The sequence below is a fragment of the Zalophus californianus genome, chromosome 9 (assembly GCF_009762305.2).
Source record: "Zalophus californianus isolate mZalCal1 chromosome 9, mZalCal1.pri.v2, whole genome shotgun sequence".
In the NCBI taxonomy this organism is placed as follows: domain Eukaryota; kingdom Metazoa; phylum Chordata; class Mammalia; order Carnivora; family Otariidae; genus Zalophus; species Zalophus californianus.
The window spans coordinates 119,991,301-120,005,958 of NC_045603.1; the positions used below are offsets into that span (position 1 = coordinate 119,991,301).

At 34.4% G+C, this 14,658-nt stretch overlaps 1 protein-coding gene across 2 annotated transcripts in view; it reads left to right on the plus strand.

Annotated features, from left to right (window-relative positions):
* The window catches only part of DNAJC1 (DnaJ heat shock protein family (Hsp40) member C1), a 228,247-nt gene that overhangs the window by 101,979 nt on the left and 111,610 nt on the right, over window positions 1–14,658 (plus strand). For both annotated transcript variants that reach the window (XM_027594515.2, XM_027594516.2), the window contains exon 8: window positions 12,907–13,070. In XM_027594515.2, the coding sequence (XP_027450316.2) occupies window positions 12,907–13,070 (164 nt within the window). The remainder of the gene's footprint in view (window positions 1–12,906; window positions 13,071–14,658) is intronic.

Below are 14,658 nucleotides of genomic sequence, written 5' to 3' on the forward strand. Positions count from 1 at the left end.
CCATCACCCCATTCGTCTCCCATAGCTCTTTTCATCTTGTAAAGCTGAAACTTCATACTCATTGAACAGTAACTCCCCATTCTCACTTCCCTCCAACCTCTGGCAACCACCATTCTACTTTCTGTCTCTATGATTTTGACTACTCTAAGTATCTCATATAAGGCTGATCATACAATATTTGTCTTTTGTGACTGGCTTATTTCACTCAGCATAATGTCCTCAAGGTTTATCTGTGTTATGGCCAGAATTTCCTTCTCTTTTAAGACTGATTATTATACCATTGTATGTGTATACCAGATTTTGCTTATCCATTTGAATATCTGTCAATGGATACTTGGGTTGCTTTTACTTTTTAGCTGTTATGAATAATTCTGCTATGAACATGGATATACAAATAACTGTTTGAGTCCCTGGTTTCTGTTCTGTAATTCTATTTTTAATTTTTTTTAAGTAGGCTCCACACCCAGTGTGGAGCCCAACATGGGGCTCAAACTCACAACCCTGAGATAGACATGAGCTGCGATCAAGAGTCAGATGCTTAACCGACTGAGCCACCCAGGCACCCCAATTCCATTTTTAATTTTTTGAGGAACTAATATACTGTTTTCCATAACAGCTGTACCATTTTACATTCCCACCAGCAGTGCACAATGGTTCCAATTTCCTCACATCTTTGCCAACACTGATCTTCTGCGTTTTTTGTTTTTGGTTTTTTTGTTGTTTTTTTTTTTTGTAGCCATCCTGATGGGTGTTTCTTTGGAGAAATGTCTATTCAAGTCCTGTATTCAGTTTTGAATTGGATTGTTTTTTGTTAAGTTTTAGGAGTTCTCTATGTATTCTGGATATTATCCCTTATCAAATACATGATTTGCAAATATTTTCTCCCATTTTGTGGGTTGCCTCTTTACTCAGTTGACATTGTCTTTTGATGCACAGAATATTTTAATTTTCATGAAGTCTAGTTTGTCTGTTTTCTCTTTTGTTGTCTATGCCTTTGTTGTCATATCATAGAAATAATTGCCAAATACAGTGTCATACAGCTTTTGCCCTATATTTTCTTCAAAGAGTTTTATAGTTTAAGGTCTTACATTTAGGTCTTTGATCCATTTGGACTTAATTTGATAGTGGGTAAGGGTCCAACTTCATTATTTTCATGTGGATATCTAGTTTTCCCAGAATTGTTTGTTGAATTATTACTTTTTTATTTAACTTTTTACTTTGAAATAAAGTTCTAAAAATAGTATAGAGAGGGTCCTATGTGCCTTCCTGAAAACCAGGAACTTGACATTGATACAAAGTGTGTATATAATTCTCTACCATTTTATCACAAGCATGTATTTATGTTAGCACCATCCCAATCAACAACTACCCCTTTATGATTGCACCCATATCCTCCCGTTCCCCCATTATCCCTAATATCTGGCAACTACTAGTCTATTTTTCATCTCTTTAACTTTGTCATTTTGACTATATGATTTAGAGAATATGATCTTGAGAATCATACAGTATTTGACCTTTGAGATTGGCATTTTTCACTCGGTTGTTCCATGTATCAATAGTTTATTCCTATTTATTCTGTGTATGGTTGTACCATAATTTGTTTAACCATTCACCAATTGTAGAACATTTTGGTTGTTTACAGTTTTTGACTGTTACAAATAAGGCTGCTGTGAATAGTCGGGTGTAAGTTTTTTGTGAACTTAGTTTTTATTTATCTGGAATAAATGCCCAGAAGTACAATTGCTGGGTCATAGGATAGGTTTATGTTTAGAGTTTTAAGAAACTGCCAGATAATTTTCCAGACTGCCTATATAACTTTTTACATTCCTACTAGCAATGTATGAGAGTTCTAGTCTCTCTGTATCTTTTACCAGCACTAGGGATTCTGTTTTTTATTTTAGCTGTTCTAATACATTTGTAGAGATATCTCATCATGATCTTAATTTGCATTTCCTTAATGGCCAGTAATGTTGAAACATTCATGTGCTTATTTGCCATCTGCATGTCCTCTACAGTAAACTCTTTCTTTTTGCCTTTAGCCTATTTTCAAATTGGATTTTTTTTTTAACTGTTGAGTTTGAGAGTCCTTTATATAATCTAGATATGATTTCTTTTTCACATATGTGGTTTACAGATATTTTCTTCCAATCTGTAGCTTTTCAACTTAATAGTCATTCACAGAGCAAAAGCTTTTAATTATGATGAAGTCCAATTTATTGTTTCTGTTTTTTCGATTATGCTTTTTATGTTATTTAAAAAAACTCTTCCCCAAGCCCTATTCTAAATATTTTCTCCCTTATTTTCTTCTAAAAATTTTATAATTTTATGTTTTACATTTAAATCTATGATCCATTTTGAGTTAATCTTCTATAAGGTGTGAGGTTTAAGTTAAAGTTTACTTTTTGCCTAAGAATATATAGCCAGTTTTTCTAGCAAACTAGTCTTCAAAAAGTGAATTGCTTTTGCACCTTTTGTCAAAAATCAGTTGGCCTTACATGCAAAGGGTTCTTTTTAAGTTCTTTATTCTGTTCCATTCATCTACATTTCTCTTCCTCTGTCAATATGACAGTCTTGATTATTGTGGCTCTACAGTAAGTCTTAAAATCAGGTAGAGTGATTCTTCCCACTTTCCTGTCCATTTTCAAAATGTTTTAGCTATTCTAGTTCATTTATATAAATTTTAGAATAATCTTGTATATATCTACCAAAAATCTTGTTGAAATTTTGATAGGAATTATGTTAAAGTTGTATATCAATTTGGAGAGCATTAATATTTACTATCTGGAGTCCTTTAATCTATGAACACAGTCTGTCTCTTCATCTGTATCTTCTTTGATCTCTTTCTAAAGTGTTTTATGGTTTTTAGCATACAAATCCTGTACATGTCTTGGTAGATTTATATCTAAGTGTTTCTCTTTTTATTTTAAGTGATTATATTTTGAGTGATTGGGTTTTTAATTTCAGTTTCCACATGGTCATTGCAAATAAAGAAATGCAGTTGATTTTTATATGTAGGTATGTATCTTGCAACCTTGGTAGATTTGCTTGTTAATTACAAGAGTTTTTATGCAGATTTCTTGAATTGTCTATGTGGACAATCAGGTCATATGGCAATAGGGATAGTTTTATTTCTTCCTTTTCAATCTATATGTATTTTATTACCTTTTCATTGCTTATTTTGCTAGCTGTAACTTCCAGAACTATATTAACAAGAGTGGTGAGAAAGGACATCTTTCCTTTGTTTCCAACCTTGGGTGGAAAGCCTTTAGTATTTTACCATTAAGTTTGTAAACTACAGGGGTTTTTTGTTAGATGCTCTATATGAAGTTGAGGAAATCTCACTCTATTCCTAGTTTTCTGAGTTTTTTATCATGACTGGTGTTGAATTTTGTTAATTTCTTTGTATCAATTAATATGATCATGTGATATTTCTTTGCTTGTTAATTTGGTGGATTATATTGATTAAATTTTGAATATTGAACTAGACTTGCGTCCCTGCAGTAAGTACCATGTAGCCACAGTGTATAAATTCTTTTTATATATTGCTAAATTCTATTTGCTGATATTTTGCTAAAGATTTTTACACCTACATGAGAGGTGTAAATAGTAAACTGGTCTATAGTTTTCTCTTTTTGTACTGTCTTTGTATGATTTTGGTATCAGAGTAGTACTAACATCATACAAGGGATTGGGAAGCATTCTCTCTTCTATTTTCTGAAAGAAACTGTGTTGAATTGGTGTTAATTCTGTAAACATTTGGTAGAATTCTCTGGTGGGACCATTTAAGATTGGATATTTCTATTTTAGAGTTTCTAAATTACAAATTAAATTTCCTTTGTAATTACAGGACTTATTCAAATATCTCTTTTATATATCTATTTTATGGGTGAGTTGGGATAGTTCGTATTTTTCAAGCAGTTGGTCAGTTCCATCCAAATTGTCAAATTTATGTGTGTATTGTTGTTTCTAATACTAATTTATCCTTTTGATGTCTGTATGTTCTTAGTGATTTCTCCTGTTTCAGTGGTAACTTCTCTTTTCTTTTTCTTTGTCAGTTTTGCCAGATGTTTGTCAATTTTATTGATCTTTTCAAAGAACTAGTTCTTTGTTTCACTGATTTTTTTAATCTATTGCTTTTGTTTTCTATTTCATTTATTTCTGCTCTTATTTTTATTATTCCTTCTGCTTTCTTGAGCTTGTTTTGATTTTGTTTGCTTTTGATGTGGAAGGCTAGATTATGGTCTTGAGGCTTTTCATCTTTTCTAATGTAAGCTTTTAGTGCTTTAAATTCCTCTCTCAGCACTGTTTTGGCTGCATCCCACATATTTTGATACATTACATTTTCATTTGATTCAGTTCAGTATTTTTTTCCTTGAGACTTCCTCTTTTTTTTTTTTTTAAGATTTTATTTATTTATTTGACAAAGAGACACAGCAAGAGGGGGAACACAAGCAGGGGGAGAGGGAGAGGGAGAAGCAGGCTTCCTGCAGAGCAGGGAGCCCAATGCAGGGCTCGATCCCAGGACCCTGGGATCATGACCTGAGCCGAAGGCAGACGCTTAACGACTAAGCCACCCAGGCACCCCGAGACTTCCTCTTTGATACCTGGATTATTTAAGTATGCTGTTTAGTTTCCAAGTATTTGGGGATTTTTGTGTTATCTTTCTGTTACTGATATTTGGTTTGATTCCATTTTTGTCAGAAAACCTATTCTGTATGATCTCAATTCATTTAAATTTGTTGAGGTGTGTTTTATGGCCCAAGATATGGTCTAGCTTAGTGTATATCTCATGGACATTTGAAGAGAATATGTATTCTGCTGTTGTTTAATGGAGTGTTGTTATAGTCCCCAAAGTCCCCAAGGCTCTATTCTTTTTTTTTTCTCTCTACTTTTCAGATTAGGCAATTTCTATCATTCTGTCTTCAAGTTAACTGATTACTTTCTCTGTTCCAGTTTTCTGTTGAGTTCTCAATTGTTAAATTTTTAATTTTCATTAGCACATTTTCAGTTCTGATATTTCCATTTGGTTTTTCTGTATGTCTTTTGTGTCTTTGCTATTGACTTTTTATTTCTTCATTTATTTTGAGAATGTTCATTATTATTTATCAAACCATTTTTATATGGCTACTCTAAAATCCTAGTCAGATACTTTGGATCTCTTTTTCATCTTGTTGATTATCTTTTTTATTCAAATTGAGATATTCTTGGTTCTTGGCATGATGAGGGATTTTTTTAAATTAAAACTTGGACATTTGGGGGCACCTGGGTGGCTCAGTTGGTTAAGTATCTGCCTTTGGTCAGGTCATGATCCCAGGCATCCTGGGATTGAGCCCTGAGTTGGAATCAGTGTGGAATCCCCTGTTCAGCGGGGAGCCTGCTTCTCCCTCTCCCTCTGACTCTCCCCCTGCTCATGCTCACGCTCTCTCTCTCTCAAATAAATAAATAAAATCTTAAAAAAAAAAAAAAACTTGGGCATTTGGGGTATTATGTTATAATACTCTGAATCTTGTTTAAGTGTACTATCTTAATTGATGTTCTCTGACAGTGCTCTGGCTGAGCCAAGGAAGGGGAGAGTTGCTGCCCTATTACACTGTTACACTCAGGAAGTCCACAGACTGTTTTACAGCTGAAGGAGAGGGTGGTCGTGGATCTTCTTAGGGTTGGGCAGGTGTGGGTGTTCTCACTTGCCAGTGGGCCACACTGATAACACTCAACTGATATCCCCTTGCTGGGATAGGCAAGAATGCCTACTTACAGTTTCCCACCTGGCCTCTGCTGACATTGTGGAGGGTTGGTCTCTTTACTCCTGGGCAGTTGTGAAAGCCCTGACTCTCCTCAAGACTTTCTCTAAAGCTGCCGTAGCAGGGAGAGGGAGGGATGCCCCATAAGCCCTGGGTAGATATGGAAGTCTAAGCTTCCCATTAGCCTAGGCTACCCCTACCCCTATCATTGACTTTACAGGGGAAGGGATCCTTATTACCTCTCAGCAGGAAAGAAAGACTTTCCCATCACCCTGGTAGGGAGATCGGGGTGCTTTATTCCAGCCTCACAGTGGCAGAAGTCTAGGCTTCTTATTAGCCTTTGCTGGCAAGAAAGGGTTGGTCACAGTTTTATCCCTTGTTTGCTTGAAGTGTAAATCAGTTGTTATCTAAGCTTGTCTTACTATGCAAGGAAGCCAAGGGTACTCACCACCTTGGTGTTCATCATATCCTGTCACACCCAGCTGGCCTGTGTTCTCTTCAAAAATCAGTCTTCAGTGTTTGTTTTATATGTAACATTTAGGGTCTTTACATTTTCTTAGTGAGAGGAGTATGGAAAAGTACTTTTCCTCCATTTTTTTAGAAGTGGAAATTTTGAATTACTTTTTTAAAGTGATTTTTTAAATGCTTCCTTACAAAAGCATCAAACACTTGCAATTGTGATACAGTACCCCAGAATTAAATATAAACAGCTACATTTACTTATTTGCTTTATAACTGATTCTCTATAAGAAGGCAAAATTAGTACTAATGAGGTGGGTTCTAGCTTATATGTGTTTTCTTCAAGCAGTATTTTGGTGTTCAAAATAAAGAAATTGAGAGAAGCTGAGTAATGTGACATACTTCATAAGGAGTCAGTTCTATGACTTGTTCCCCTTTTATGAAAATATTTTGAAAAACAAAAACCTCGTCTACAAATTTGGGCTCATATGGTACTCTGGTGACACCATCCTAGTTTTTTGATAGTTTTATATTAGATTCCCCAGTCACTTAAATTACCAATTGTCTAATATAGTATCAGGGACTTTTTTTTTTTAAATCACCCATCTTAAAAGCCTGGCAATATAAAGGTATGTAAGCAGTACAAGGTAAAATATAGTAGTTAGATACCACATAATTTCTAGTTAAGGTAATCCTTTTTAACTAGAACTGTTCCCACAGTACTGTATTCTTAATGTACATTATTCTTGGCACACACTAAATTCACAAACTTGAATGAAATGTGAGTGAATCAATAAATGATACTACTCCTACCTTCAAAGTTTTCTGTTCTTCTGGAAATTCTTTTATTGGAAGGGGAAATAAAATTCTTAGAAAATTAGGTATTAATTTGTTCTACTTTGACCTTTTCCCTTAGTTGTTTCACCTGGTCCACATATGCATTTTAGTACTTCTTCCTTTCTCCAGAACTCCCCTCTTTGTATCTTTTGTATGTTAGGATAGTAATTTTTAAATCTTAACAGTACTATGTTTTTGCGCAGTTCTTTACAAGGTCTTTATATTCTAGGTACCATTCTAATCATTTTATATGCTTTAATCTCTTTACTCCTCATTAACAACTCATGAGATATAGTATTACCATTGTTCCCATTTTACAAAACAGTAAAGGACTTTAAGCAAAAGAGCTAGTAAATTGCAGAGGCTGAGTTTTAGTCCCAGATCTGTCCACAGTGAGAGCTTTTTCATTCTTTCATTCATTCATTCATTCATTCACTGTTTATTTAGCACCAGATATTGTCCCAGGCACTGGGAATTCAGTAGTGAACAAAAGAAATAGGAATTTTTGCCCATGTATGTGGCGCCTGGGTGGCACAATAGGTCAAGCATCCGACATCTGATTTCGGCTCAGGTCATGATCTCTGAGTCATGAGATTGAGCTCTTATGTAGGACTCCATGCTGAACATGGAATCTGCTTGAGACTTTCTCTCCTTCTTCCTTTGCCTTCTCTGTCTCTCAAATAAATCTAAAAAAATTAAATAAAAAAAAAAGAAAGAATTTTGCCCTCATAGAAAGAGTCAACAAGATGAGTAGTGATATAGCCTGGTGATGGGTATTAAAGAGGGCACATTCTGAGTAGAGCACTGGGTGTTATGCACAAACAATGAATCATGGAACACTACATCAAAAATTAATGATGTAATGTATGGTGATTAACATAACAATAAAAATTTAAAGTAAAAAAAAAGATGAGTAGTGATAAATGCTGAAGTAAAGAGTATCAAGGAAGAGGGATGGGGAGCACATGTATATATATATATGTGGATGTGGCAGGCCTACTGCAGGGACAAGGAAGGCCTCGGCAATAGAGAGACATTTGAGCAAAGACCTGCAGGAGGTTGGGGAGTAAGCAAGGCAGGTGAGGGAGTGGCTTTCAGGAAAAGGCAACTGATGAAAGGTTTGCATTTTTTAGGAACAGCAAGGAGGCTGGAGAATATTAAAATGAGGTCAGAGAGATGATGAATGGGTGGGGATGGGAGGCATACTCACTTAGAGTAAGAACTTGGATTTTACTCTGGAATGGGAAGTCCTAGGAAGGTTGAGCAGAGGAGTGACATGATTTGATACATGTTCTAAGAATTCTGGCTGGGAGGTTAAGAACAGACTGAAACAAGGACTTGATACAAGGAGACCAACCAGTTGGGAGTTGTTGTAAGACAGACAAGAAATGGTGATGGCTTGGATCAGAGTGATAAAAGTAAAAAAATGGAATTCTTACGTATTTTGAAGTTAGAAACAAGATTTCCTACTGGATTTCATACAGGATGTAAGAGAGAAGGGGAAATTGATGACTCCAAGGTTTGGGACCCCAGTAGGCCGAAGGAATGGGAACTATATTGGAAGAAGCAGATGGAAGTGAAGGGAATTTTATCAAGAGCTTAGTTTAACACATAGTTCTATCCCTCCTTAATATTTAGAGCACATTCCTGTACAAGTCAAGATTTCATTTCTGCAACTGTGCTGTGAGATAGGTAGAGCAGATATTTCATTTTACAGGTGGAGACTTAGAGATAAGTAATGTGAAGGAAATACTAATGTATTGGTGAATGACTAAAGATACAGAACCTAGTTTTTCTGACTTCTTGTTTTCTCATTTTTCTACCACTTTTCATATTAATGACATGATTTCAAATCTCCTTACTGTTCTGATAACTTTTCTGACATAATCTAGTTTTTCAGTTCTGGATTTTAAGTATAATGCTCAAAACTGATTAAAACTTCCTTCCTTTTCCTCTTCCAAGTTACATTTCATTAATATCTGCTGCACTATTGTCTCAGCATTTCCAAAGAGAAATCCTCTGTGCCTGCTAAAAAAAGAAGGTAATAACTTAAGATGTTATGACTTTCTCAGTTTAAACTCTTTTCTACTCTTTTCAAAACCATAGAGGTACAAGTGTTAATCAAGACCTAAAGAACAGGGGCACCTGGGTGGCTCAGTCGGTTAAGCATCTGCCTTCGGCTCAGGTCATGATCCCAGGGTCCTGGGATCAAGCCCCGCATCAGGCTCCCTGCTCGGTGAGCCTGCTTCTCCTTCTCCCTCTGCCTGCTGCTCCACCTCTCTCTCGCTCGCTCGCTCTCTCTGTCAAATAAATAAAATCTTTAAAAAGGAAAAAAAAAAGACCTAAAGAATATCCTCAGGGTCATGGTCAAAGAGCTCAAATTACTATTCAGCAAATGTGTCTTAGCATAATAAACACTGTTGCAGTGTGTGACAGGAAGTATTTGATCTAAATGGCTGACTTATTAGTTGAATTGTTTAGTGTAAGTTTCCAAATATATGAGAAGGTAGGCAACTTATGCCAGAGTTTTTTGTTTTTTTGTTTTTTGTTCCTGGACCCAAACTGTGTCATTTTGTTGAATAAGAGCCTTAAATGGAAGGACTCCCTTAAAATGATATTTGGCTCATTTCTCATTCCTTTGACATTTCTCAAAATTTTTCTTTTGAGAGGAAACCATTTCTCTTCAGTCACTAGACACTTAAGGTAGCATGGGTTTTACTTCTTTTTTGATTTGTTTATTTTGGATTTTGTTGTTTGATTTTTCTTGTTGTTGTTTGGTTGGTTGGCTTGTTTTTGTTTCTAGCCTTTGTCAGGCTTGTCATTAAGAAGAACCAATCTATCTTAACTTGATGCCTATAACTTACTAAACTTTAATAAGACTTACTCTTCCAAGGGAGACAAACCATAAAACACTCTTAATCCCAGGAAACAAACTGAGGGCTGCTGGAGGGGAGAGGGGTGGGTGGATGGGGGGGGCTTGGTGATGGACATTGGGGAGGGTATGTGTTGTGGTGAGTGTTGTGTATTGTGTAAGACTGATGAGCCACAGACCTGTATCCCTGAAACATAATACATTGTATATTAAGAAAATAAAAATTAAAAAACTTACTCTTCTAGCAAAAATACTCTATACCTTTTATTTAACTCAAAAATTTCCCTATAAAATTCATCATGCTGCTAAAAAAATCTTAGATTTGTGTTTCTTTTTTTTTATGTTAGTCATCATATAGTACATCATTAGTTTTTGATGTAGTGTTCCATGATTCATTGATTTGTGTTTCTTGGATGAACTATAAATAGGGATGTGTTTATAATGCCAAAAATCATGATAGCTGGGCCCATACTAATTATATAGAGTTTATTGAAACCAGAAATTTGCAGGAAAGATGAGGGTAGTTAGCAAATAGAGGTCTTTTTTTCCCTTAGACATATTTTGAAAACACATTTTTTCTAACATATGAAAGATTTTGCCAAGCGCACAATGTTAGATGCTACAGTCTTAGCCTTGTATTAGTAAAGTAGCAAGAAATCAGTGAATATTTATAAGCTGTGGGTTTATTGATTTTAGAAGTTGTATTTTTAGATAGATTTATGTTATATAATCTTTAAATTTTGTTTTTATATTTATACCTACAACTTTATAAAAATATATAAGTATACATTCATATATATTATTTATTTTTTAGTGATATGTTCCTTCTCTTTTCCTTCATTGTCTCTGTGCTTCCTCTTTTCTTTATCTCTACCCCCTATATACCTTATAGACACTCATCCATATTTTTCTCCATGCTTTTATAATGATATTCATATACATTTAGATGAATATATATACACAGGCATATGTAGAGATTTGAAGAGGCATTATTTTGTTTTGCAAATAGAGAATCTTACATGCTTTTCTCCATCTTGCTTTTATTTCCCGAACTCATGAAAATCTCTGTAAGTCAATCGGTATAGCTCTACTTCAATATCTTTTGATGACAAATTAATATTCCTTAGTATAGATACATCACCAACAATTATTCTCCTACTAATTTCTCCTAATATACATTTACTACGTTAACAGTTTTGTATCTCTATGAATAACAAATAATTGTACAGACATACATATATACCCATGTACTTACATACAATTACATTTTAATGCTTTTACTTCTGAGGGAATTGCTGGAGAAAACATTTTTTTTTTTTAATCTTAACAGATTCTCTTAGATCACTTCCCAAAAAGGCTACAATATAATAATTCACATTTCTACCACCAATGTAGAGATGGCCCTTTCCTGGCCAACAGTACCTTTTATTAGATTTTTAGATTTCTGCCCATATGATAGGTATAAAATCATATGTTATTAATCCAAACTGCATTTCTTTAACCTTTAGAGGATGTATCTTTTGTTTCTTGGCCATTTAGATTTGTTCTTTTGTGACTTTTGCCCATTTTTTTCTGTTGGGTCCTTATCCTCTTGTAATTTATAATATCTCTTTATATGTTCTCTATATCAGTCATCGTTTGTACTCTGAATTGTAGATACTCTTTTCAAATGTATTATTTCTCTCTTGATTTGTTTATTCTCTCCTTTATCTTTTTATAGCATCTGTATTTCCATTTTAGTTAAGATTTCCTCATCCTTTAAATAGTACATGTAGTTTTCTCGATTTCTTTTTGCAAGATGTTTATTATTTGGGTTTTTAAAGTCAAGTCTCTTATCTAACTGGAATTTATTTTTGTGTATTGTGTAAGATTCTGTCCAGTTTTCTTTCAACTGGATATTCAGTTGTGCCAGCATCATTTATTAAATCCTTTTCCCACTGAATTGAAACGTTTATGGATTCTGTGTTCTAGGAATTTATCTATTTCTATGACAATATTGTATTAGTTTTACTACATCAGCATTAGAGAATATGCAAACACACATGCACACACAATGGTGAAGATATGATTATAAGAAATTTGACTACAGAATTTGACTATAGCAATTAAGAGTGGAGTTGCTTCTCAATATTGACTCTAATCAAAAGGGCTTTAATGAAGAGGCCAGTTGATAGCCATCTATTAATAACTACCCCTGGTGCCATCAGATTAGATTTTGCATTTGTTAAAATATCGAAAAGATGAATGTATATACTATTTATCAAGAGCCACTTTTGCACCAAGTAGTATGTTAGCGTTATATCATTTTCCACATATCAGCTTTATAAGATTAGATTTAGCTTTCTCTTACAGATGAGAAAATAGACACTTGTTCTAAGGGTTAAGTTAATTGCCCAATATTATGTCACTGTTATGACCAGGCTTTTTTCATTGTGTTAGTATGAAACGTTTCATAAAAAGTACTTTGAAAACTAGAGATATATACAAATTGACATGGTGGTTATATCGTGATCATCATCTCATCATTAGTATCTCTGAGTTTCATTTAAAAACGGTGCAGTAGCTACTGCACAATAAAACAGCTAGTTATTTATAGCAAAGCAATTGTAATTTTTTTTAACCCCCTTCACCCATTTCTCCCACTCCCCACACCCGCCTCTGAAAACCACCAATCTGTTCTCTATATCTGTGAGCTGGGTTTTTTGGGGTGTTTTGTTTGGTTTTGTTAAGATTCCCCACATAAGAGAGATCATACAGTATTTGTCTCTCTCTCTCTGACTTATTTCACGTAGCATAATGCCCTTGCAGTCCATCCATATTGTTGCAAATGGCAAGATTTCATTCCTTTTTATGGCTGAATTATATTCCATTGTATATAATTCTGTTTTGATGAAAGAACAATATATGTTTTTTCAAGATTCGGTATATGAATAAAATGTTAAAAATTATTTTCTTTCTTAACAAACCTCAATAATTTATTCTCTTAAACATTTTTAGAACAGAAGAAAGTTAAAGTAAAAAAACCAAAACCTGAATTTCCTGTATATATGCCTTTAGAAAGTGCATATATTCAATCTTATGATCATGGAACTTCTATAGAAGAAATTGAGGAACAAATGGATGATTGGCTAGAAAACAGAAACAAAACACAGAAAAAACAGGTAAGTAAACTTTAAAAAATTTATTCTAATTAAATAAAATACAGAAAAGTACATAAAATATAAGTATACAGTTCAGTGAATTGTCACAGGTGAACCAAGTTAACTGTTGCCAAAATCAAGAAGATATAGAATATTGCCATTTTTCCAGACGCCTCCCTCGTTCTTCCTCCTGGTCTCTACCTTCCTTTTCTTCCACAAAGATAAAACAATCCTGACTTCTAACATCGTTGATTAGTTTTACCTGCTGTTTGAAGTTTCTAAATGGAATCATCCTGTTTTAGTCCATTCAGGCTGCTATAACAAAAATATAATAGACTGGGTGGCTTACACAACACACATTTATTTCTAACAGTTCTGAAGACTGGGAAGTCCAAGATCAAGACGCCGGCAGGTTCGGTGTCTGGTGGGGGCCCTCTTCCTAAGTCATAGACCGCAGTGTTCTCGCTGTGTCCTCACATGGCAGAAGAGGTGAGAGAGTGCTCTGGGGTCTCTTTGGCAAGGACACTAATCACATTCATGAGGGCTCCACCCTCATGACCTGATCATCTCCCAAAGGCCCCACCTCCTAATACCATCACATTGGGGGTTAGGATTTCAACATAGGATTTGGGGGGAACGCAAACATTCAGTCCATAACACATTCCATATGTACTCTTTTGCATCTGCTTTCCTTCATTTAGTCTTATATTTGTAAGATTTGTCCATTGTTGTGTGTCATTCGTTTTCTTTAATGTGTATAGCAGAATTTTTTTTGTTGAAAATTGTATTTTTTCCAGTTTTTCACTACAATAAATAATTGTCCTATGAATGTTGTACTTTAGTATGCATATGTGTAAATTTCTGTTTTGAAGTTAAGCTGCAGTAAAGCTCAACTTTCCTTCTAAACAGTTTTTTAGAATGTTTTTACCAACTTATACTTCAGCAGCAGGATGTGAAAATTCCAGTTACTCTACATTCTTGCCAACACTTGGTCAAGTCTTTTGTATTTTAACCATTCTGGTAGGTATGTAGTGAAATCTAATTATGGTTTAATTTGCATATTTTTTGATCAATAAGATTGAATGAACACCTTTTCTTATGCTTATTGGACCCTGATAATTTCCTATGTGAAGTCTTTTCAAGTATTTTCTTAATTGGTTTGCCTGTGTTTTCTAATGATGATTTGTAAAGAGTTTGTTATATATTTCATAAATAGATCTTCTGCATATATTTTATCCCACTCTGGCTTGCCCTTTCACTCTCTTAATGGTGTCTTTTGATGACCAAAGTTACTAATTTTAATCATCATGCTTTTCCTTTCCTTTCCATACTTGGTGTATTTTGTGTTGTGTTTAAATCTCTTCCTACCTCAAAGTCATAAAAACATTACTAAATCCTTCTATAAGCTTTAATGTTCTGTTTTTCACATTTAGATCAATAATCTGGAATATATTTTTGTGTGTGGGTGAAGTAATGTTTAAATGTAAATTTTTTTTCAAAAGTTTGCCAAACCAGTTGGCTCACTTAATGAAAATACTGCTTCCTACAGCTCTACAAATACCATCCTTATTTAAAAGAAATGTTCATAACTGTGTGGATCTGTTTTCAG